At 41.5% G+C, this 12,205-nt stretch overlaps 1 protein-coding gene across 2 annotated transcripts; it reads left to right on the forward strand.

The window, feature by feature from the left end:
• The first annotated feature begins 5,697 nt into the window (after nt 1-5,697).
• On the forward strand, nt 5,698-12,205 carry LOC127348686 (factor of DNA methylation 1). 2 transcript variants are annotated; one of them, XM_051374636.1, is made up of 7 exons: nt 5,698-5,881; nt 7,089-7,984; nt 8,135-8,316; nt 9,973-10,062; nt 10,148-10,435; nt 10,516-10,737; nt 11,711-12,205. In XM_051374636.1, the coding sequence occupies exons 2-7, from the start codon at nt 7,117-7,119 to the stop codon at nt 11,939-11,941; spliced, it is 1,881 nt and encodes a 626-aa protein (XP_051230596.1). In that variant the 5' UTR covers nt 5,698-5,881; nt 7,089-7,116; the 3' UTR covers nt 11,942-12,205. The 2 variants fall into 2 exon arrangements, with proteins under 2 accessions (XP_051230596.1, XP_071683037.1); XM_071826936.1 differs by lacking the exon at nt 5,698-5,881 and adding an exon at nt 5,980-6,151.

Below are 12,205 nucleotides of genomic sequence, written 5' to 3' on the forward strand. Positions count from 1 at the left end.
CTTTAGCTGGTCAACACAATTCTAAGGATAACGCGAAGTCATCAAGACACGTTAAAAGACGTTTGAAGTCTGTCAGGAAATTGCGAAACTCCGGAGTAATAACTGTTACATATATTCAAACAGATAAAAACCTGGCAGATTTCTTTACAAAGGGACTATCACGTAATGTGATAGAAAGTGCATCGAGGGAGATGGGTTTGAGATCCGTTGATGTTACACCATAGTGGTAACCCAACCTTTGTGATCGGAGATCCCGTGAATTAGGACCTGGGAAGAACAAACTAGTGGTTTAATTGAGGAGAGTATTATGTAACCCTCTCTATGTGAAGATGCACAACTCTCAATTGATGTAAGGCAGGTTGGCAACAAGCCTTAATGTGTTTATGCTGGCTATTTTAGCAAAGATGCTGTCCTACAGAGCATTCTTGAAATAACACACCTATATGAGTCTGATTGTTAAACGTCGCAATCTATGAGATTTGGGTGATCTCTAGTAAACTCATGAAGAGACCACGAAGTATGACGCATATGCCTCACCCGCGGGGTAGGCTACTGGAAGCCATGTACTGGTCATGACTTTGAGTGAAACCCTGTTCACGCAAAACTTGCAATTCAAGGCTTAGTCCATTGTTCAAGTGTGAATGGATGTAGCTTAAGGTTCTAGGTGGAATTTCAACTTAACAGTCTCCGCTGGAACACTGGTATATAAACAAGCAATGAGTATTGATACGCGTACAACACGCGTCCGTTGGGAACCCCAAGAGGAAGGTGTGATGCGTATAGCGGCAAGTTTTCCCTCAGTATGAAACCAAGGTTTATCGAACCAGTAGGAGCCAAGAAGCACGTTGAAGGTTGATGGCGGCGGGATGTAGTGCGGCGCAACACCAGGGATTCCGGCGCCAACGTGGAACCTGCACAACACAACCAAAGTACTTTGCCCCAACGAAACAGTGAGGTTGTCAATCTCACCGGCTTGCTGTAACAAAGGATTAGATGTATAGTGTGGATGATGATTGTTTGCGTAAAAAAAGAGAACAAAGATTGCAAGAGATTGTATTTCAGTATAGAGAATTGGACCGGGGTCCATAGTTCACTAGAGGTGTCTCTCCCATAAGATAAACAGCATGTTGGGTGAACAAATTACAGTTGGGCAATTGACAAATAAAGAGGGCATGACCATGCACATACATATTATGATGAATATTGTGAGATTTAATTGGGCATTACGACAAAGTACATAGACCGCTATCCAGCATGCATCTATGCCTAAAAAGTCCACCTTCAGGTTATCATCCGAACCCCCTCCAGTATTAAGTTGCTAACAACAGACAATTGCATTAAGTATTGCGCGTAATGTAATCAGTGACTATATCCTCGAACATAGCACTAATGTTTTATCCCTAGTGGCAACATCACATCCATAATCTTAGAGATTTGTCACTTCCCATTCACGGAGACATGAACCCACTATCGAGCATAAATACTCCCTCTTGGAGTTACAAGCATCTACTTGGCCAGAGCATCTACTAGTAACGGAGAGCATGCAAGATCATAAACAACACATAGGCATAACTTTGATAATCAACATAACAAGTATTCTCTATTCATCGGATCCCAACAAACGCAACATATAGAATTACAGATAGATGATCTTGATCATGTTAGGCAGCTCACAAGATCCGACAATTAAGCACAATGGGGAGAATACAACCATCTAGCTACTGCTATGGACCCATAGTCCAGGGGTAGACTACTCACACATCACTCCGGAGGCGACCATGGCGGCGTAGAGTCCTCCGGGAGATGATTCCCCTCTCCGGCAGGGTGCCGGAGGCGATCTCCTGAATCCCCCGAGATGGGATTGGCGGCGGCGTCTCTGGAAGGTTTTCCGTATCGTGGCTCTCGGTACTGGGGGTTTCGCGACGGAGGCTTTAAGTAGGCGGAAGGGCAGGTCAGGGGGCCACACGAGGGGCCCACACCACAGGGCCGCGCGGCCAGGGGCCAGGCCGCGCCGCCCTAGGGTGTCGCCACCTCGTGGCCCCACTTCGTCTCCTCTTCGGTCTTCTGGAAGCTTCGTGGCAAAATAGGACCCTGGGCGTTGATTTCGTCCAATTCCGAGAATATTTCGTTACAAGGATTTCTGAAACCAAAAACAGTAAACAAAGAATCGGCACTTCGGCATCTAGTTAATAGGTTAGTTCCAGAAAATGCACGAATATGACATAAAGTGTGCATAAAACATGTAGATATCATCAATAATGTGGCATGGAACATAAGAAATTATCGATACGTCGGAGACGTATCAGCATCCCCAAGCTTAGTTCTGCTCGTCCCGAGCAAGTAAAACGATAACAAAGATAATTTCTGGAGTGACATGCCATCATAACCTTGATCATACTATTTGTAAAGCATATGTAGTGAATGCAGCAATCAAAACAATGTATATGACATGAGTAAACAAGTGAATCATATAGCAAAGACTTTTCATGAATAGTACTTCAAGACAAGCATCAATAAGTCTTGCATAAGAGTTAACTCATAAAGCAATAATTCAAAGTAAAGGTATTGAAGCAACACAAAGGAAGATTAAGTTTCAGCGGTTGCTTTTAACTTATAACATGTATATCTCATGGATAATTGTCAACATAGAGTAATATAACAAGTGCAATATGCAAGTATGTAGGAATCAATGCACAGTTCACACAAGTGTTTGCTTCTTGAGGTGGAGAGAGATAGGTGAACTGACTCAACATAAAAGTAAAAGAATGGTCCTTCAAAGAGGAAAGCATCGATTGCTATATTTGTGCTAGAGCTTTGGTTTTGAAAACAAGAAACAATTTTGTCAACGGTAGTAATAAAGCATATGTGTTATGTAAATTATATCTTACAAGTTGCAAGCCTCATGCATAGTATACTAATAGTGCCCGCACCTTGTCCTAATTAGCTTGGATTACCGGGATTATCGCAATGCACATGTTTTAACCAAGTGTCACAAAGGGGTACCTCTATGCCACTTTGTACAAAGGTCTAAGGAGAAAGCTCGCATTGGATTTCTCGCTATTGATTATTCTCAACTTAGACATCCATACCGGGACAACATAGACAACAGATAATGGACTCCTCTTTAATGCATAAGCATGTAGCAACAATTAATTTTCTCATATGAGATTGAGGATATTTGTCCAAAACTGAAACTTCCACCATGGATCATGGCTTTAGTTAGCGGCCCAATGTTCTTCTCTAACAATATGCATGCTCTAACCATTAGGTGGTAAATCTCCCTTACTTCAGTTCAGGAAAACGAATAAAGTCCTAGACGGATGCGTCGCAGTTAGTCGGTTTGGGTCGCTCCCGGACCGTGGGCTATCTGTAACCGACTCAAAACGTGCGCGCTATGTGGGTGTGCCCCACGTTGCCTAGGGTTTACTGAGCCTATATAATCTCCTGACCGGCTACCGCAGAATCACATCTAATACACGAGTTAGGGTTTTGCTACCTCTCTCTGCTTGCGCCGCCATCGTAGCCTACTCCATCCCACGCGCCGACGTGCATCGGCGAACGGGAGAGCAGGTCTCCGGAACCGCTCGTACTTGCGATCCTGTACAGGAGATGGCGAATTAGGTTTTTGGGAAGTGCTCTGCGCGACTGCTCAAGCTCTTCATCACGGGTCGCCTTCCGTCCAAGTCGGGCGGTGCTGCCTACCGTCGTCTTCAACGCCGTCTACTTCGACCCGTCATCCCTGTCGTCAACAACGTTGTCATCAACAACGTTACTGCTGCGATATCATCTGCTACACCTCCACCGCCACCTCCACCAGATCGGTACGTGCGACATATCTTGATCTGTTTAGCGATGGATGCTTTACCGTTTGTGTTGCTGCTACTCATGTTGATTAATGCATCTAGTATGTTCGAGTTTCACATGTTAGTAGTTGCTGTCATCTTGTTTTATATTCTGGAATTAATCATGAAAATTGTGCCTAATTATCCAACAAAAACTAGTGATAGTTCTTCATCGGTAGGAGTGATATTGTACACCTCTGATCAAATTCCGATCTTCATCAGTAGGAGGTGCTATTGTGCTAGTGTACACCTCTAATCGGACAATTGTAGTCCAGACTTGTACATTTTTCAGTATTAAAGTTTTAGTTTGGTGGACATGTCAATTATATTGCACACTAGTGTCATGGACAAACAAACACATGAATATAGTCCCATGAGTCTCTCTCTTTAGATGGGATTCAAGATTCTATTCTCTCATCATCATCAATAGTGATACCTTGCATCCAAAGCTGGATCACACAAAAAAATGGTTGCAGTGTAATGTATTGAGTTTTTTTTATTAATTAAACAAAATTTCATATCTTATTAAAAGTAATATTATCACGTGGATGCAATGTCCAAACTGATTTTGTACCAGTGCTTGTTATTAAATTTTGTGTCGCTGGAAGGTGTACCTTACAAGGCAAAAAGATTATGCCTCACCATATCTGTGCAAGACGCTAAAGTTTGCGATGGATTTTAGTCTACTGAGGTGAATCATCAGAATGTTGCTGAACAAACCATGCCACAAATAGAATGCACGGAGCTAAAAAAAAGCAACACACATTCACTTTTACTAGTCCCACCTAACCGCGTTCATGACATATAGGCGTGTGGCACGACATTTATAACCTTCATGTAAACATGTGTGTTATAGTGATATCTAACGGTCCCATGCAATGTTTGTGTTGTCTGGTATGGAATCGAGTTTCCAGGTTGATTGCTACTCCAGAAGCCACTAGACCTGCCCGGTATTAAACCCGATCGCTACTCAAATTTATTTCCGGTCGTACATAATTCTTTATGAATTCTAGATTTCACACCGGGATTACAGAAAAAAGCATCCATGGCCGAGAAGATCATTTTACTCTCTCTCATGTTTGGGAGGAATATGTGGATGAGATTATATCACAACGTAGTTTATAATTCATCTCCATCAAGCTCATCAAGAGTACCCTCTTAACAGTGCAACATACCTATGACTCAGCATTCAAATTAGGTAAATTACGTGAAGCTTTAGCTCGCCAACACTTTTTCTCTATTTGTATGGGCTCCTTCCACATTTTACCGTTGCGTCATTTGTGACTAAAATCCGAGTATTTAGTGTCAACGTCACCAAATCCCACTTAGATTGACCGTTCATCCGGACATGGCTGGCATGTACACCACCACCGCGGTTGAGCTCGGTGACCGAACTCAACTCTCCTCAACCTCAAGCGCATACCCCAAATAGACCGATCGACCAGAGATCCATCCATGGGAGCATCAACTGGTATCAAGCACACTAGAAGCCATAGAAAATTTCGGAGGCGGCACATTTGAGTCCGAGTTTAGGACTTATAAGTGGTGACCGATTGACTCCATTTGCAATCTTCGTTTTCTCTTAATGAGTTTAAACCATCTTTCACTTGTTTTGTGCAGCTAGGCACTTCTGACCCTTCTATGTACTTGAGAGCCATGTCATGATGTACAATATGATCTTTATTTTAATACAAATTGGTCTGTTAAAAAATTAACTAGTTTTGTACATTGGACTGTTCCAGTGGTAGGTGAGATTACTCATTCGACTTTCCATGTTTGAAAAAATTTAGGGGGTGGAAGAATTAAAAGCGCAGAGCCCATGTGCCCTTCCTCCTTCCATCCTCTGTTTACCACGCCCAACGACTCCGCTTCCCCATCCCACCACCACCCTCCGCTTCATTTCCCTTTCCTTTCCTGGCTTCCCACTCTTTTCCCCTTCAGCCCAGCCCAAGCGAAGCCATCGTCGCCAAGAACTCATCAATCAAGTGAAGAAGCCAAGAAACCCCGCCGCCGCTCTGCGCTGCTCCGCTCCGCTCCAGGTGAGAATGGACGAAACCCTTCTTCTTCATTCTTCTGGATGCCGCCGCCCTCGAGCATTGGCTTAAAACCCTCAAACCCCTGTTTCTTTCCTTTTCAGGAACATTTACTTTTTTCTTGTGTGTGATGCCCCAGTTCCTTTACCTATTTCTTGGTTGTGGTTTTGTGGTCTGGTCCGAGGACCCAACGGCCCGCCGCAAAATCTCTCCCCTTCTGTGCTCGTTTGTGCGTGCGTTATTGGACCTGGCTACGGGGGGATTTCATCTTTATCAGTTCCGTACCCCCGTGTTTTACTTCGATTCCTAGTTCTTGTACTTTACTCGATCCCTTTCTTGGGAGCTCGATTCTTGAAAATTTGGCCATTTTCTAAACTTTCTTGCGCTGCGTGTTGTTCGGAGGAAACGAGGGATTGCAGGGAACACACAAATGTGGACATTCTGAATGTGGATTATGTGAGGGGATGGGGGCCTAATTTTACCTCCTGTGTTGTCAGTGTTGAGCATGCCGAACCTGAGCCTTTGGGAATGTGTTAATTTTTCTTCTTCCCAGCTGCTCTGATCTGTAATTTGGGAGTAGCCTTCGAAACACAAACGCTCTGCATGCCCAACTTGTCTTGTGGCTTACTGTAGCTTAATTAATTGCAATAGCACTCTTGTTAGACCTTTGCAGGAACAGAAACCTATTTTTGGATGGGACGATTGATTGTGTGCGTAAGCGCGTCCTTCAATTTCTAAGAGCCTTGTAGAATACAGACGCCAGGCCTTACTCTAGCATTGGCTACTGCTCATGTAAATGCTGCATTTGTAGAGTTATCCACACCCATCTTACTGAATCACATAACTTACAGATTTATCATTCTTTCTGAACCTTGTTGGAACAGGAAACAATGTTAGGACGGGGTGATTAACTGTTTCTGTAGGCTACTGAATTGCTGAGCACTATCATACTACTGAATACAGATTACTGAGTCTCATCAAGTTTGTGCTATGCCTTGTTTATTTATTTAACTGGTTTGTAAGGAATGTGAGATGAACTTACTCATTGGCTGAGTGACTTAACATGTACTCAGATTCTTTTGGTCTCTTGGTTTGTATGTTAGGCGTCATTCTAGTATTGCTCATCTATTTGGCACTGCATCTTTGACTTTCTGTAATATTTACCACAATCATTTCATAATGAACACGTTTGCACCTGTTTATTTCTCTCTAGGTTGCTGGGCTTTCCATGTTCTTTCGCAATGGACTATACCTCGGATGGAGATTCTGAGCTTGAAGCTTATGGGTCTGACACTTATGCACTTCTGCTGTCAGGAGATATACAAGTGATGAATGATGAGGGCTTGTACAAATGCCCCTTTTGTTCGGATGAAAAGGATGACTATAACAAATATGATTTACTGCAGCATGCCCTTGGTGTGGGGGCTGCACATGATCAGCAAGTGAAAGAGAAGGTAGACCATCGAGCCCTCGCCAAGCATTTGAAGGATGATGAACCAGCTAAATCGCATAGCCCACTCCTGCAGCCAATTGTTATAGATCCACAGCCTCCTCAACATAACAGAGATGACCTGTTTGTCTGGCCCTGGATGGGTATCATAGTCAATATGCCTTCTGAATATGTTGGAAAAAGTGCAAACCGGCTGAAGGAGCATTTCTCACGTTTCTATCCTGTGAAAGTGCACCATGTGTACAGTAAAGGTCGCCCTACAGGAAATGCTATTGTTGAGTTTGGGAAGGACTTGGTTGGTTTTAGAAATGCACTAACATTTGAGAATCAATTTGAGAAGGAAGGGCATGGGAAAATAGGCTGGCAGGAAAAACAGCATGGAGGGCCAGAGCCTTTTGGATGGATCGCTAGAGCAGACGATTACAATGCTCCAGGAGCAATAGGGGACTTTCTAAGAAAAAATGGTGATCTGAAGACGGCTGACGGTGTTGAGGATGAAGAAACAATGAAAAATAACAAACTTGTGGCCAGTTTATCTTTTAAAGTTATTGAAACTGATATGCATATACAAGAACTGAAATCTGTGTATCAGGAGAGAACTGCGTCACTGAAAAGAATGATGGAGCAGAGGGAACAGCAGCTACAGTCATACAATCAAGGTGTGTCCTAATCTTCTGGTAATTTACTTATTATATATGTCAATGTCAAGTAACTATTTGCACACACAGGTTTCTTTCCTCTTTAGAGTATGCCGCGTTCTTTAAGTGATATGAGTGTCTGACTTACGTTTTTAATTTCATGTGTATTAGAAATCCAAAAGATGCAACAGCTTTCTGTTGAACATACAAAAACGATTGTTGACGAGAACAAGAAGCTAAGCCTGGATCTTCAGTCTATGACGCATGAGCTTGATGCAAGGTCCAAACAAATTGATGAGTTGGCTGCACAGACTGATTGTGACAGAAGAAACCTTGAATTGGAGAAGCAAAGGGTGAGCCATTTTTTTGTCTCTGTATTACATTTTTCAGTCAACCAGAACTACGATGGCTTGTAAGTTAGTGTACTGTGTAGCTTCTCTGTTCATTTTTTTTTACAGCAGTCGACTACTATCTTAACTTCAACTCGTACTCCTTCAAAATGAAACAAGTTTAGTTAGCTCCACAAAAAAAATTCAGTTATGATCGTCGCTGACTTGAGGAACATTGGGAGTCTACTTTTTGTTCCTATCATGGAGTAGAACTTTCGGTGTTTGGATTGTTGTACAGAACTAGCATGCTAGTCCATGAAGTTCGTTTTTAAAAAAGGTCAAACCTCCCGGCTTGTGCATCCGGGAATGCAAGTGTATGTGCAACTTTAATGTGTACATTTTTTGTAGCAGAGTAACGTTCTCCTTCAAAATTTAATAGCATACTATTTTGGAAATAAGTAATACAGTAACACAATATTGTGAAGGCCATTCAAAAGGCAATGCTCTGCAAGGTTACTCCTAACATACAACAAAAGATCTAGGATATTTGTTTTCTCTGCATGATTTGTTTTGTAAATGTTGTCCTGAGCTCGGCGTTGTCTTGGGTTGCTTGAAATGCTTTGTGAGGGCATTGAAAATTTTGTTTCGATATTATGATCTTTTGATTGCAAGAATGAGAAAAATATGTTAAGAAAATTGACTTGTAAAGAAGTAATAAACTTCAAAAGGACATCATTTGTATGCATGGCAAGCATGACTATGTGACTTGACAAAACTGGTGGAGAACACGGTAGGTCGTCAAAGTGAAAAAAATAAAAAAAAATTGGTGGTAATTGTACAGGGAAAACTGTTTGTATTTAGCTTTATTACTGGAGGCGGCATGAATGAAATTAATGAGTACCGCTCAGAACAGCATGGGGGTTGGAGTGTTGCTTAGGAGCCTTGCTAATTTTCAATCTGCCAATGATTGGGTCCTATATGGCATGCTTCCTCGAGTTTATTCATTCTTGTATAAAATTTTAAGTTTTCGCCTTTTGCCACACATACCCCAGGTGCAATTTACCTTTTTTATTTTATCTTTTTAGTCTAATTAACTAGATATACCTTTTAATTCAATCATAGTTTGGATCCACTAAATTGAGGGTGTGATTATTTTATATTTACTTATGAGAACATGTATAGCATATTTTGTTTGAATTTTCAATCTGCCAATGATCATGTCCTTTTGGCAGCGACATATGTTTGCATATTTTTCACTATGTATATACATATATATTAATGCTCAACTAAGACATGATATCCATCTCAAATAAGTAGAAGTAAGTGTAGGTTCGAGTCTGTAATCTGTTTGGTTTCCAATACGTGTAGGGGGTTCTTTCTTTGTGCTTAGAGGTACCAGTGCTTGGTGGGAAAAGCCTTTGAGTATGTGGGATCCTGTATTATTAGATTCAAGGGTTATGTTTTAATGATACTGTAATTAGTTGTGCATTATTTTGCTTGTCCGTGTGATTTTCTAGCCTTCCTTTATTTTTCCTGGTAGATCTGTCATGGTCTTTTAGTATAGATTAGATGTAAGTGAATCAACCATCTTAGTTTGACAACATATTAGCTGAAGAATGCAGAATGGAATTAGACCACTTTATGTAAAATATCATTCGACTTGTGCCTTATTTTCTACAGAATGCAATGAAGTTCAATCATCTTACCCTGGCAGAACAGGAGTATCAGAAAGCTGATGAAAATGTTCTAAAGCTTGTCGAACAACACAAGGTTAGTCCCTGTTGAGCTAATCTGTGTTCACGCTGTTTTGTTTTCAACGATACATGTTTTGACGATGCCTTCCTGTAAACTGCAGAGAGAAAAAGAAACTGCTTTAAACAATATTAAGAAGTTGAACGAAAAGCTGCATCTGACGCACAAACTTCAATTGGATATAAAGCACCTGACAGGAAAATTGGAAGTGATAAAGCTCACACCAGGCAATGAAACTTCAGAATCGGGGAAAAGAATAGCGGAACTGACAGAGGAGCTGCGTGATAAGATCGAGGAGATGGATTATACAGAAAACTACAACCAAGATCTAATCGTACAAGAAAAAAAGACTGCTGTTGAGTTGCAAGAAGCTCGGAAACTGGCGATAGATGTATGCTAGTTCTTTTGCTTTACTGTGTAATTTCCATGAGTACACTTGTTTATGTGTATTCATGCTTTGTTCAATTGCAGGCAATACAGCGTTTTCCTGGCCAGACCAGTGGCAAAGCACACATCGGCATCAAGATGATTGGTGAGCTTGACTTGAAAGCATTTTCAAATGTGTGCAGGCAAAAATTTCCAAAAGATGACGCCGAAGTTGAAAGTGTTAAGCTTTGTTCAAAGTGGCAGAATGAAATTAGCAATCCAAACTGGCATCCTTTTGTGGCTGCTATGGTGAACGGAAAAGAGTCGGTATGAATCTTTGTCCTTTTCTTACCATAGACCTGAATTAGTATGTAGTAGCATACTTTTTTTTGCGGGGGATGTAGTAGCATACTTACTAAGCTACTATTGTCAAACTTGAAAATTATTGAAATTTCTCACCGTGTTTTCATCTTTTGCTCCTTTCACCATTTTATTCATGGAAATAAAATCTTTTATTGCAAAAATTGGAATCCTTGTTGAGTATTTAGTCACTCAATGGGGCTTTATATAATGACTGAACTGTAGTCAGTGGATGCTATTGTTTACACATATATCACTTGGAAATATTATAACTGAACACAGGCGGAAACAACGGTACACAGTCTCTTGTCTGCAAGAGTTACCTGTGGATCAATTTCTGAACAGAGGGAATCCTATATAAAATGCTTTATTTGATATAGTTTGAACGAAGTAACACATTGCACATTTTTTCCCGAAACGGAGGCCATGCCACAGCCTCTGCATCAATCGATGCATGCGGCTTTCTTTATTATTTTATTCAACACATTGCACATATTTCTGTCTTTCTATTGACATTCAAAATCGATAGTAGAGATCTTCCTTTCTGTACTCAAGTGGCTGCTGTCTCGTCCTTCCTCCTATACATAGAAATTACTGAATCATGGTGTGCGCTATTGTGTGAGGTTTTTTTCCGCAAGTCTTATTGATGAAGCTGAGCAGATAGATTGCACCAGGAAGGTTTTGTAAATTTGCAACCTAACATATTGAATTCAGAGTAGCATAGGGACAATAGATGAGTCCAGTCTTTACACAACATATGATGAGCCTAATCTTCTTAGCAATTCTTATCACTACACATTTAGTGTCTGCGCAATCTCCAAGTGCTAACCCTTTATTGCACTTGCAACTAACTTACTGGTTAATACTTTTTAATTTCTGTTAATTGCTGCTTCACTCATTACAATCGGCGATGCTGCACGGGGTGCATATTTTTGTGCAGGAAGTGATCAGGGAGGATGACAAGAAGCTCCAGGAACTGAAAGAGGAGTACGGTGAGGAAGCCTATACTGCAGTTACAATGGCGCTGACCGAGCTCAATGAGCACAGTAGCAGCGGCAGCAGGGTTCCTTTCCCCGAGATGTGGAACTACAAGGAGGGGAGGAAAGCGAAAACAAAGGAAATTGTCCAGCATGTCATCAAGCTGGCCAAGGCGAGCAAAAAGGGGCGTTGAGCAGCTCAGCACTATATGGCTCCTCTATCAGTGAACCGAAGCTAGAACCCTATATATGTTTTATCATGTATTAAGTCACTAAGTGGAGTGGAAACGTAACCCGATGCATTTTAGTGGAGCTACCTATTTCTATCTGCAGTAAGTGAAGCTGGAAGCAGCTACATTGTCCATTGGTGGACAGTCTGCTGTTCTTCTGTTAGTGTCGTATATGGGATGTCACTTAACTGGTTACGTATTGGTTCAACGTAACTATCTGATGGATTA

Source organism: Lolium perenne, chromosome 1 (genome assembly GCF_019359855.2).
Source record: "Lolium perenne isolate Kyuss_39 chromosome 1, Kyuss_2.0, whole genome shotgun sequence".
Classification (NCBI taxonomy): Eukaryota; Viridiplantae; Streptophyta; class Magnoliopsida; order Poales; family Poaceae; genus Lolium; species Lolium perenne.